We start from the raw sequence: 13,221 nt of genomic DNA, 5'->3' as shown, positions 1-13,221 counted from the left end.
GACCTTGCTCAATATGTTGACTGGTCAGCGGGTGCAGAATATGCCCCATCACCTATATATTCTAATGAGAAGGAATACCCTAATAAGGGATTATCATTCTATCATGGTATCAGCCTAGGTTTCTCTCTTCCTCCCCAATTTTTTTCGTGTTTTTGCCCCTGGCAACACCTCTCCCGCCGCCTTCGACTAGCCTCACGCTACTATGTCAGGCGCAGTTGTTGATACTAGCCAATCATCCCCCAAGCCTACCCTCCATCCGGCGTATACAGTCACGGACATCCAGAAGAAGGTGCGTGTCCTTGACGGATCGAAGGTTTCCTACGCCAATTAGGTAAGTCTATTCACTCTCCATGCTCGAGGCTATAAAGTTTTGCATCATATTGATGGTACTCGACCCCCTGCTGAAAACGACCAATTATATGATGCGTGGTACGAAATTGACGCTCTTGTTTTGCAATGGATTTACGGAACTATGTCCGACGACCTATTGCCTCGTATTCTTGAACCCGAATCCGCCGCTTTCGAGGCATGGACTCGTGTCAAAAATATTTTCCTAAATAATAAGGGTGCTCGTGCCGCTAGCCTTGAACACGAGTTTAACAATCTCAAGCTTGCTAGTCTTCCGTCCTTCGATGCGTATTGTCAAAGACTTTGTGAATTAGCTGGCTCATTAAAGGACGTCGGCGCCGCCATCAATGAACAAAGGTTAGTGCTTCAACTTGTACGTGGTTTACCCAAGGACTATGATACGGTAGCCGCGTATATTAATCAAACACTACCCAATTTTGAGACAGCCCCTAGTATGATAGAACTTGAGAATCATCGTCGCGATATTCGAGACGAGCCTGCTGCGTTTGTTGCCCCTCCCTCCCCTACTGAGAATCGGACATGGGATGATCAACCCAAGTCCTCTAAGCCCCGTCACCATAGTGGTCGAAAGAACAATGGTAATAATGGCAGTTCCTCTAAGAGTGGGAATCGAAATCAAAAGCAGCCCAATAGCACCTTCACGGCTCCTGCTGCCTGGGGACCGATGCCAACCTGGCCGGGTATGTGGACACCACCACCTTTTCCCTACCCCACCTATCCGGGATGGACACAACCATGGCAGCCGTGGCCCTCTCATCACCTTCTTTCGGCCGACTTCTCGGACAAAGAGTCGAGGCTCTTACTCCAAAGAATCGAACGCAATGTACCTGCTGCGCGGCCGGGCGTATGTTGCGCAAGACGACTCGACTCAGCCTACGGATTTGGGTCAATTGGGTCAAGCTTTTCAAGCTATGTCTATGCAGTCGTTCTACATGGACACTGGTGCATCGTCCCACTTAAGTGCGGACGCAGGTACGTTCCCTTCCCCTCTCAATTCTAGTACGATACACTCTATTTATGTTGGTAATGGTGCTCGCATTCCGGTTCTTGGATCTGGACACTCGACCATACCATGCCCCACCCGTGCCCTTCCCCTCAAAAATGTGCTGTACACACCTAAAATTATTAAAAACCTCATCTCCGTCCGACAATTTACTAAGGACTACCATGTATCCGTTGAATTTGATCCCCTTGGTTTTTCTGTGAAGGATTTAGCGAATGGGAGTCTGATTCTGAGGAGCAACAGTGACGGTGATCTCTACCCCGTGTCAGCCAAGTCTAGCCCAACCAAAGCCGTGTCCAACCCCACTCTCTTGGCCTTTTCTCTTGATGTTTGGCACTCCCGTCTAGGCCACCCGGGTGCCCCTATTTTTGATTGTCTTAAGTCTCGTTCTCATATTAATTGTAGTAGCAAATCGAACTCTCACTTATGTCATTCTTGTCAAATAAGCAAACACAAACGATTGCCTTTTACGGATTCTTTGTCACATACTCTTGCACCGTTTGATATAATTCACAGTGACTTGTGGACATCTCCCATTGTTAGTAAGGCCGGTTACAAATATTATTTGATATTGATTGATAATTTTACTCAATTTGTATGGGTGTACCCGTTAAAGTTTAAGTCCGAAACATACTCCAAATTTATCTCTTTTCGGAACTATGTCAAAACCCAATTCAATCGACCCATTAAAACATTCCAATGTGATTTGGGCCGCGAATTTGATAATAATGAGTTCAAACAGCTTGCCAATCAAAATGGTCTTGTTTTTAGATTTTCCTGTCCACAAACCTCTTCACAAAATGGAAAGGCCGAACGCATGATTCGACGCATTAATGAAATTGTTTTAGTCTTACTCCATCACTCCTCCGTTCCTTTACAATATTGGGTCGATGCCCTTCATACCGCAGTCCACCTACACAACATTCTACCCACCAAAATTCTCGACTTCCGCCCTCCCACATCAGCTCTTTTCCACAAAAATCCCTCCTACTCTCACTTACGTGTTTTTGGGTGCGTCTGTTACCCCAACCAAACTGCTAAGAGTCCACATAAACTTGCTCCCCGTTCCACCAAATGTGTCTTCTTAGGATACCCACAAGAATCTCGCGGTTACAAGTGTCTTGAGCTTTTTAGTGGCAAATTAATTATTTCCCGTCATGTCACCTTCGATGAGTCCGTCTTCTCATTCGCTTCTTCCCCAACACCATCAACCACGGCTCCCATCCTCGAAAAACCAAGCTCCGACCTCTCCCCTGCCTTGATTGATGCGTTTATCAATCCCATACCCCCTGCCCAGCCGCGTCCTAACCAACCACCTCCACACCCACCTTCACCTCCCTCCACTCCCACTCGCCATACACCACACTCCCATCCTACCTCACCCGCAACTACACCATCCAACCCTACCATAGACACCCCTGCCCCACCATCCAACCCTCCTATCACAACTACTCCCCAACCCGTACCCTCTGTCACGGTCCACCGCACACCATCACCGCATCCCCTATGCCATTCCCCTTCCTACACCTCCTACAGTCCTGACCCGCCACCAGCCACAAACCGTGACCATACTATGACGACTCGTGCCATGAATGGCATATTCAAACCCCGCGTCTTAACCACTAGCCACACATCGCCTCTCTCTCCCATTCCGAAAGACCCCAAAACAGCCCTACACGACCCGAATTGGAATGCCGCTATGACTAACGAGTATCGTGCTTTAATTGACAATCAAACTTAGGAACTCGTTCCACGTCCGGACAATGCTCATATCATACGTTGTATGTGGTTATTTAGACATAAATTTAAATCTGATGGAACCTTACAACGCTATAAAGCCCGTCTTGTGGTGAATAAGAAATGTCAGCAGGTTGGTATTGATTGCGATGAGACTTTTAGCCCGGTGGTCAAACCCACAACGATTCGAACGGTACTTAGTCTTGCTATTACACGATCTTGGCCTCTACATCAGTTGGATGTCAGCATGGATGGTCGGCTCCGGGATCGTCGCGTGGATGGTCGGCTCCGGGATCGTCGGTTGCGCTGGCGAATCGGGATGGTCGGCTGCGGGGAGAGTGATGTCGGCGCGACGACATGGGTGTGAAGGGATGGTACCGGTGAATAATATTTGGTGGCAAACATGGATTGATACATGGAAACATGGGGTGGTCGGCGGCGCAGGGACGGGCGGTGAGGGAGGAGGGTGCCGGTGATTGGTGAATAATTTTTGGGGTTTTTTAATTTATGTTGTTTCTCTCTCTTGTTTCTCCTTTGATGGGGGAGAAATAGAGGGGTAGTCTTGGAATAAGGCGGAATTAAGTGCGGGATTGAGTAAAATGATGTGCGGGATTTAGCACGTCCCAAAATATATGGCTTTAAGTTTAACATGATGTGAATTAATACAACATAGAATTAAAAATTAAGTTTTAGCAAATATTACATGCTAACATGCATCACTCTTCGTTTGAGCCTAATGTAAAACATAGATATAAGATGATTAACGAATGTTGCCAAGGGTGTCATTAGGGTAAACCAGGTGATTGTTCGTACCAATCACTCCCATTCTTGTTAGTTGTTATGTTCTCATCAGCACGTCGAATTCGACCATCCATTAGTTTTCGGCGTGTATTTCTTAATTGTGGCTCTTGAGCAGTTGGATCAACTGGTAATGTAGAATTGACATCTCTAGGTGTTTGTACGTTTGGGTCATTAACGTACATCATGTTATTGTCCTTAACAATAACTGCTCCCGGCCTTGTTATGCTCTCCTCCACTTGTCGAATTTGATCATCGATTAGTTGACGATACATGTTTCCTAATTGTTGTTCTTCAAATTCAAGACCAGCTGACCATAGAAAGTCAACAATATTAGTTTTTTTTTTTAGTAATATGTAACTAAAGATATGAATAAATGAAAATTAAACAAACATTGATATACATGTATAAAGTAAACGTAAAGAATTTAATGGAAGTATGGAACGCAGGAAATAGATACTATTGACCTGGAGAGAGGGAGTGTAAATTATTCTTTGTAAAAGTATGTTAATCAAAGGTAAACAAATGATGACGAAAGAAGTATAAATTGTACCTTTACCTAAAACTCAACTTGTAAATTTAGCTTTACAAAACGAATTGTTTTCTAAAATGGAGGTGAAAACAAAAGAAATTATCAAAATAGGTTTAGTTTCAAAGTAATTACCCAAAATGGGTCCACGTCAGCACGAAGCTAGCCTCGGATTCAAGTCGCTCTCCCCCTAAGCGACTACATCCTAGATTACATGAAAACAAAGTTGCTTTTAAGAGAGCGATTTCAGCCCAAGTCGCTCGGGGAGACAGCGACTAAACTTCAAGTCGCCGCCGGGGCCAGCGACTTCAGGCGTATTACTGATACATTTATAAAAAAAAAAAATAGGAAAAAAGTGCTACTATGTGTAATCGAACCCGGACCATACAGCCACTATCCCTTCCTCCACCACTATGACAAGAGAATATTACTGTTTACATTATGCAATCAATATATACATATTGTTTCGAAAACGTAATTGCTGCATTTATGATGTTGTATATATTTAAGCGCATAATAAACATTGTAGCATAATTGAGCTAATGGTTAAGGAGAGAGGTAGGTTAGACGGAAGGCGCGGGTTCGAAACCCCTAACACACATTTTAGTTTTTTTTTCCAAGAATGTTGCAGTCGCTCAATGGGTGAGCGACTTGAACCCAAGTCGCCCTCCGGCACAACGACTTGAGTCAAATTCTCCCAGCCATAAAATCTCCAATATTAACTTGTTGCTCGGGATGTAGTCGCTTAGTGGGAGAGCGACTTGAATCCGAAGCTAGCTTCGGTACTGACGTGGACCCATTTTGGGTAATTAGTTTGAAACTACACCTATTTTGATAATTTCTTTGGTTTTCGAACCCATTTTAGAAAAAAATTCTTACAAAACAATAGTAAAAAAAAAATGTTACCCATATTGACGGGCCTGGATTCACCTCGAGTCTCTTGTTGAACATTCTCGATGTTGTTTGTCGAGTAATTATATTGGTAATCATAATTATATTTATAATTATAAGTATAAGTATAATCATAAGTATAATCATAAGTATAATCATAGCTATAATCAAAATTAGTTTCATAATCATCATTAGACTCTGAGGTATGATGAATAGAGCTACTTGATGAGCCTTGTTGACGTTGAGAATTGGCCTCTTTCATGGTGATTGAAGGAGGATTATATAGAATGTGATGAGAAAATTGTGCTAGTTCTTAAACTCAAAAGCTTGGTCATTATATAAGAATATGAGATGTGATGAGAAAATGTGCATGGCCGCAACTTCTCAAATTGGCTTTTCTTTAATACTTGAGGTTCCAAGTCTACGCTTTTTAGAGTGGCCTCCATGAGTCCATGTTATGTTCACGGCAACAAGACCAGTATAATATACCGAGGAAAAAGTCCAATCGTATACAATCAAATGAAACAGTAGGTAGTAGATATCGAGTAATATTTTTATAAATGTGGTCTAAAGTCTAAACCAATGATCGATCATTACAGGCAAGACCAGGTGATACGATTCTGATGGCACAACTAATTAATTTTTAATTAGTGCAATGATAGGGATCGAACACGGGTTCGAATTACTGGTAGCTGATGTAATTTATTATTTTCTATTTCATTTGGGAGTCTTTTATTGTTAGCAAGTTAGAGTTATTTAAGTTAAAGTTGTACGTTATTCTAATTCATTAAAAGTTTTATAAAAAAGAAACCAGAAAACGATCAAGGTTTGATCAAAATTTAGATTTGAGAATGTATTTCAAATCGGTCTTAAGTTAAATAGGTCTTTAACTTAGACTACCATTGGATCAAGATCTCGGCGGATCTTTGGCCCAAATATCCCATTGATTCGAAGTCACGGCGCACTTTTAGTCAAATATCCCCACGGAATCAAACTTGTCCCTCGGTCTTACGAGTCACGAGTTCGATCCTTGCTACAAATATCATTCTTTTATTTAAATCGCTTTCGTATCATATGGTATCACAGCTTCGGCTCTTGATTTCTCTAAATCTAGACGGTCCTAGGCGTGTCAAAGATAAGTTGTTGGTTGAATTTCTGATTGCAATTAGAGTTCAAAGGTTAAACTTGGTCAGGTAGTTCGAGGATTAATTGGTTTTGATTACTCATCTCGGGAGCAGGTTCTAGTAACTTGTTATTCGAGGGTGACAACAACAAAAATTACTATTCACGTGTGAGGAAAAAAAACATGGCAGGAGTGTTCTGGTGTGAAAGCAACTACGAAAAGAAGGTTAAGTTTGATCCAACATTACCTCCTATTTTTTATGATTATAATGATGAGGAAGCTGTTGAACTTAATGCTTTAGTTATTCTCGTGCAAGGAGGGTGGAGGGGTGGAAGGCACGAGTGGAGACTGCACAAGAGGGTTATAAATGATTACTATGGTTGCAAATTCATGAAGATTGAAGATGATGAGCTAAAAAGGCCAGAAATTAATGGTTTGCACACATAACTTCATGTTCTTCTTCATCAATTTTGCATCTGAATTTGCTAGGATTGTATTCGATCCGGGGGGATTCAAGGGTTCTAAGAATCGGGGCGATTCTTTTGAAGAAAGAGAGAATGACAAGGCACAACTAATTAATTTTTTAATTAGTGCAGTGATAGGTATCACACACGGGTTCGAATTAATTTATTGTTTTCTATTTCATTTAGGAGTATTTTATTGTTAGCAAGTTAAGAGCATCCACAACAACCAATGTTGTTAGGATCGGGATCCTACTTTGGATCGAAGAGGGGTGGTAGGATCGGATCGCATGATCGAATGGTAGGATCGAATCATAGCTTGCAACTTCTTAAAATTGCAAGCAAGTCATTTTTGCCAACCATTGGAGATGCTCGGCAAACAAATAATTCTGATGGAGGGAGAAAGGGCCAAAGAAAATTAATATACGCTAGCTTCACACTTGCAATAACATCAGTTTCCCGACGTTTTCTTGATATCGTAGGGTACGAATCTCAAAACCCACTTTTGGATATGAGAAACTTATGAATCTCAAAACCCACCATTGGATATGAGAAACTTACCTTATAGATTTAAGGTATGAATATAAAATCCTTATTTTTGTCAAATAAACCCTCATACCTGCATTAGGTGAACTAAACACGTAGTTTTCCCGGCATATAAAAAATAAAAAATAAAAAATAAAAAGTCTTCCTTATCGTTTAGAAATGGTATAGCTTGACCATGATGTCAAGTCAACAATTCTCATTCAAAAATTGCTACTTGCACAAAGTACAATTTATCGTATGTGCTAATACAATATCCAGATTTTAGCATCTAAATTTCGACTATAAACGTTAAGAGATGTTTACTCTCGACATAAATGACATTAATAGTATAACATAGTATTACTTCACTCTTTGACAAGCAAATTAAAGAACCTTAATTTCTTCTACAAAAATGGCAATTAAACGTATTAGAGTTTCCCTAATGATCTCACTAATGATCATTTGTGTGGTTTTATCCTCTTCATCATTATGTGAGGCAAGGCCCCCTGGTATGTGCATTATTTATATTTCCAATCCTAATAATATTGTTTTCATCTAATCAATCTTGATGGCTTGTTAATGGCAAATCTAACTATTATTTCACATAATTTACATATAACATTTTAAAAATAATAACAAGGATATGAAAATAATTGGTATGAAAACTTATCCAAATATTACAATCTACGGAGTATTGTTTTATATACTCCCTTGATTAGACTCGGATAACAAAATTGGGATGGAATGAAGTCGTAACTCCCACTTGAGTTTCGGCCAATTTGACATCATTTTTTTTTTTTTTTAACGAGGGGGTTGAATCCCCCGGCCCATGCATTCACGCACCACCACATGGACCATGTAAGTCACCCCTTTGGGGGCTGCAGTGGCTAAGTGATCATCGCCTCAGCTCGTAGTCGAACCCGGAACATTTCAATTCCTGCATTTCTGCAAGCTTCAAGGTTTAACTCAGCTACCACTGGACTAACACCACTTAGTTAATTTGACATCATGTTATTTTGTTGCTTCTTTTACAATTTGTTTTTTCTAATTTAGTTATATATTTGATCTTGATTGTCAAATATTTCTAGCTTTGATCACGACTTTCTCGATACCTTTGTAAAGATATAATGCAACTAGGGGCAAAACTGAACCGATTTGAGCTCAAGCTCAGATGGTATTGGAATCGGCTCGGATTTTCCAAGCTTAAAAAATTATAGCTCAGAATAGGCTTGGATTAGGCTCGAGCTCAAATCGAGCTCGGTTGGTTAAATAATTATTATCCTTACTTTCTTTGACTTTTAAATCAAATTGAAAATAAATATATTTTCAGATAAATGAAAATATAAAATAGTTAGCAAATATAATAAATAGATAATCATAAATGCTAAAACAACAATTTATTAAGAACAAAAACAGTTTTAAATGCCAAAACTAAATAATAAAAATAAAATAAAACAAGCCTAAACGAGCTTACGATCCAAGCTCATCGGCTCGGATTTGGTCAACCTCGGCTTGAAATCGGTCTTAGATCAGTTTTGACCGATTTCGAGCCCCGCTTTGACCGAGCTGATTTTGAGGGCTCAACAAGTTGGCTTAGATCATTAACAGCCCTAGGTGGAGCTATCCTCAAAACAATTATTTATATAACAACCTTTTTAATAAATTTAACTATTGAATCAACATCTTTTGATCACAATACAATAGTTAAGTTTAACATTATAAAGGCCATGGAGGAGTATTATATACGACCATTATACTGATTTTTATTGTTACGGCTGAGAATGTCACAAGTATAATCGGACCGAGTCCTTGGTATGGTGAATTTAAACTTTACTTTTATTTGTTAGCTGGATACGGATTGTTTATTGGATTATGCCTCTGTATGTTCTCTATTGCACCCTTTTTGTAACTGGTGGTGGATAATCGGACAGAATGAGAAGGTTGAGAACCTCATCCCATACAAATATCCGTGAATTTTCACGGGTGTTATACTAGTTGATTATAAAATAAAATACTATTTGGCCTTGTGATATGGATTCTCTCCTTTCTCATCAAAATAGGTTTAACATAATGCAGCACCAGTACCTGATTGTCCACAGTGTGAGTGTTGCACTGCTGCACCGCCCGGTTCCTGCTGCAAGTGTTGTTCTGGTTCCAGCGCTCCACTTTTCAAACCTGAAGATAGCCATATGCCATAGTTCATACAAAAAATGATTTAAATGATTTATCATATTTCTATGGTCAATCTAAGTGTCCTGAGCTTGAAAATAGTGTGCAAAAAAATAAATTGAAACTGTATTCTTGAATAAGTTACAAGAGATTATGAGAAACTAATCTCTTATTGTCATATATATGTAAAATAATTGGGCATATTTCCAATTTAAGTATCATGTAATACTTGGTTATCGCCAGGCAAACTTTATACTGTCATCAAAAAAAAAAAAAATAATAATAATATTGTCACAGCTATTCCAGGTGTTCAATTGAAGTATCGAACCCATGAATGCTAAACCGCTCATTGTGCAGTGGACTCTGGGTCGACAAAAGCAACCGTTATGCTACTAAGTTTTGTGGTAATGTCCTCATATTTGCAACGATTAAAAAATAGACCAGCTTCCAACTCATCCATGAGAAAACCCCATTGTTATGGTTAAAACAATGTAAAATTGGCTACAGTGTTGCAGTGAAAACGGCCATACTACAAGTGGTTCTGCTTTAGAAGGTAACAGAGAAGGCAATTGTCAGATACATTGCTCGGACTTGTGTAGATTTGTTCATGAATCAGATTTGACCATGTCGATTTTGGTTTAAAACATAAAAGCAAGTGTCCAATGCTAGCTGTAGATACGCATACCTGAGATTACATGAAGCGTCAGAATAGCATACGCTACCAATAATCCCCACATGAACATGTTCCATCCTTGAATAAATGAAATCTACGAGTGTCTCTGACAGTGATCTCCCTACTTGTGACAGCAGAAATAAGCATAATGGCATTGTGACAATCTCCACATATCCTCAAGTTCTTCCCAACAAGTATAGGTTCCCCCTTTTTCGTCGATAGCAGCCCAAATGCAACTGCAAGTTTCTCACTATGATGAACACCACTCCTCTCCTTGTCTCTTTCTCCTCCAGCATCTTTCATTGTAGACCATCGCACATCAGGCACATAACCAACATCTTTTATTTTCACTAATACCTCATCTAAGTACTCATATACTTCCTTAATCATAGGGTGTGAAGCATCTTCAGCAACGAACACATGGACCCTTTTGTTTATCTCAATCCAACTACACCCTGGTTTCTTTCTAAGCTTTCTATCGTGCATCAGCTTCCTAACCTGTGCAACCTCCTCCCATCTTCCGGCATCAGAATAGATATTTGCAAGCATGACGTAAGGAGTAGGATTTGTCGGCTCAATCTTAAGAAATTGATTAGCAGCCTTGATAGCTAAATCAATATTACCATGTTTTCTACACGCGCCAAGCAAAGAGGCCCAACCAATTTTACCGGGGTTAAATGGCATAGACTCGATAAGCTGCTCTGCTTCACGCAGTTTACCAGCTCGACTCAGCATGTCAATCATGCAAGAATAGTGTTCAGGTTCAGGATCAATACCGAAATTACATTTCATTGTGTCAAAATACTTTTGGCCTTCCTCAACTTTTCCTGTGTGAGCACAAGCTGAAAGCACGGAAATAAAGGTTATATTACTAGGTGTTAGACCTTTTTCGAGCATGCAGTTAAAAAGATGCAATGCTTCATTTCCGGCACCATGCTGAGAATAACCGTCGATCAAGGCATTCAGAGAGACTACATTATGCTCAGGCATCCTATCAAATAACCTTCTAGCATCATGAAGATTTCCGCTTTTAGCATACATTGATACGAGGGCATTGTTGACCGCAATCCTATTAGATGGGATATCAGACTTTAGAGACAAACAGTGAACTTGCTTTCCATGTGAAGGAGAGGGGGAGTTTGAACACGCGCTAATCACACAGACAAAGCTGCAATCATCTGGCCGATGCCCAATTCGCAGCATATTTTGGAAGCAAACAAGCGCCTCCTCTGGTAATTCATCAAATTGAGAATATCCGGAGATCATGGTGTTCCAAAGAACCAAATCGGGACCTGGAATCTCCTCAAATATTTTCCGACAGTCAAACATGTCACCACCACATTTCGAATACAAATCAATCAACCCACTCCCAACATGAGGATTCGCGTTAAACCCTACCTTGATTAGCTGACCATGAAACTGGAGGCCACCAACTCGATCCTCCAAGCTCGTAAACGCAGTCAAGACACTAGCCAACGTATACATGTCAACATACAAACCCCGCTTAACCATTTCCTTGAACAATTCAACCGCTTTCAATCCTTCCCTATGTTGGCCATACGCAACAATCATAGCATTCCAAGAAACCTCATCTTCCCTCCCATTCATTCCACAAAACACCCTCTTCGCCTCCTCCAAGAACCCATTTTTACTATAGCAACTCACAAGCGAATTATTCACCGAAGTATAACAATCATACCCACCTCTAACACCCAAACAATGCAGCTGCCTAATCAACAAAACATCATCATTCGACCCCGTAATCATTGACGACATACTAAACCCATCCATCCCAATACCCACCTCCCTCATCCTCCCAAACAGCCGAAAAGCAGGCCGCGTTTCACCTCGCTCCGCATAAGCAGCAATTAGAGTATTATACGATACCAAGTCCGGTTCAGACATTTCATCAAACAGTTGGTGGGCAATCATAATTCGACCGTGTTTCACATACGCTGCAATAATGGCATTGTAGGAGAACACATTTGGGTAAAGGGTCGCTTCGAAAGCGTGTCGAGCGGCAGTTAGATTGCGGCATTTGGAGTAGAGGATGACGAAGTGGTTGGAAATGTAAGTTAATTGAGGAATTATGGATTTTACGTAGAGTGCATGGAGGCATTTTCCTGTAACTAGATTTTTTTGGGTAATGCATGATTTTAGAAGTTGACTAAAATGATGCAGATTCAATGAAGTTTGGTTCATCAAGATTATGGACCGATTAATCATTTATTTTTGATAAGTAACGGTTATGAGGAAGACTTAGAGCATCCACAATAGAGAGGATGTTATCTTCTTCCTATTTTTTCACTCCTTCTCTATTTTTTCGACACCTTATTTTCTCTTTCATCAATCTTATTTCTCACCATTATCATCCTCTTCCATTATTTTTTTTCCCACAATAGAGAGGATCCTCTCATATTACATTTTTTAATTTAAATAATCTCAAAATTCTATAAAAGATAAAAATAAAAGAATTATTATGCAAAAGACAAATAATGATTGGTTTGTGGGCACTAGGGCCAATGTAAGCTTTCCTCTAAAATTAGAGGAAAATAGAGGAAGTAGGCATCTTCCTCTTGCTAAGAGGATGGGTAACATGTGCCTCACAATAGAGAGAATATCCTCTTAAAGGAAAGAGAGTGTTAAGAGGATCTCTCATCCTCTCTATTGTGGATGCTTTTATGTATCACCATTCTTTTTTTTGTAATGCTCAATCATATAGAAATTTTCATAAGCATTCTTTTTTTTCTAAAATAAAACAACTACTTTCTTCATCCAAAATATTTTTCCTAATTTGACTTACTCCCTTAATACGTGTTATTAATAAAACTTACTCCCTTCGATCAGGTTATTTGTTTACCATTTTTATTTGGGTTAATTTATAGGAATAATCTGAACTATTACTCATCCTCTTACAATAATCCAAACAACACTTTAACTGAT

General features: G+C 39.9%; 1 protein-coding gene across 3 annotated transcripts; it reads right to left on the bottom strand.

Moving 5' to 3' along the window:
* Positions 1–3,740: 3,740 nt before the first annotated feature.
* Positions 3,741–12,888, bottom strand: LOC141611151 (pentatricopeptide repeat-containing protein At3g49710-like). 3 transcript variants are annotated; one of them, XR_012528532.1, is made up of 3 exons: positions 10,291–12,888; positions 9,522–9,611; positions 3,741–4,217 (listed from the first exon to the last, which is right to left on the bottom strand). XR_012528532.1 is itself a non-coding variant. In XM_074429604.1 (2 exons), the coding sequence occupies exon 1, from the start codon at positions 12,502–12,504 to the stop codon at positions 10,324–10,326; it is 2,181 nt and encodes a 726-aa protein (XP_074285705.1). In that variant the 5' UTR covers positions 12,505–12,888; the 3' UTR covers positions 9,132–9,611; positions 10,291–10,323. The 3 variants fall into 3 exon arrangements, 1 of the variants encoding a protein (XP_074285705.1); XR_012528533.1 differs by lacking the exon at positions 3,741–4,217 and adding an exon at positions 8,101–8,381; XM_074429604.1 differs by lacking the exon at positions 3,741–4,217 and having other exon boundaries at positions 9,132–9,611.
* Positions 12,889–13,221: the final 333 nt, after the last annotated feature.

The sequence above is a fragment of the Silene latifolia genome, chromosome 11, assembly GCF_048544455.1.
Source record: "Silene latifolia isolate original U9 population chromosome 11, ASM4854445v1, whole genome shotgun sequence".
NCBI classification, from domain to species: Eukaryota; Viridiplantae; Streptophyta; class Magnoliopsida; order Caryophyllales; family Caryophyllaceae; genus Silene; species Silene latifolia.
This window is presented reverse-complemented; position numbering and strand designations above follow the sequence as displayed.

What these genes read in the sequence shown, in the direction of transcription:
- LOC141611151 (XM_074429604.1), bottom strand. Translation starts at nt 12,504, where the DNA reads ATGATTAATCGGTCCATAATCTTGATGAACCAAACTTCATTGAATCTG.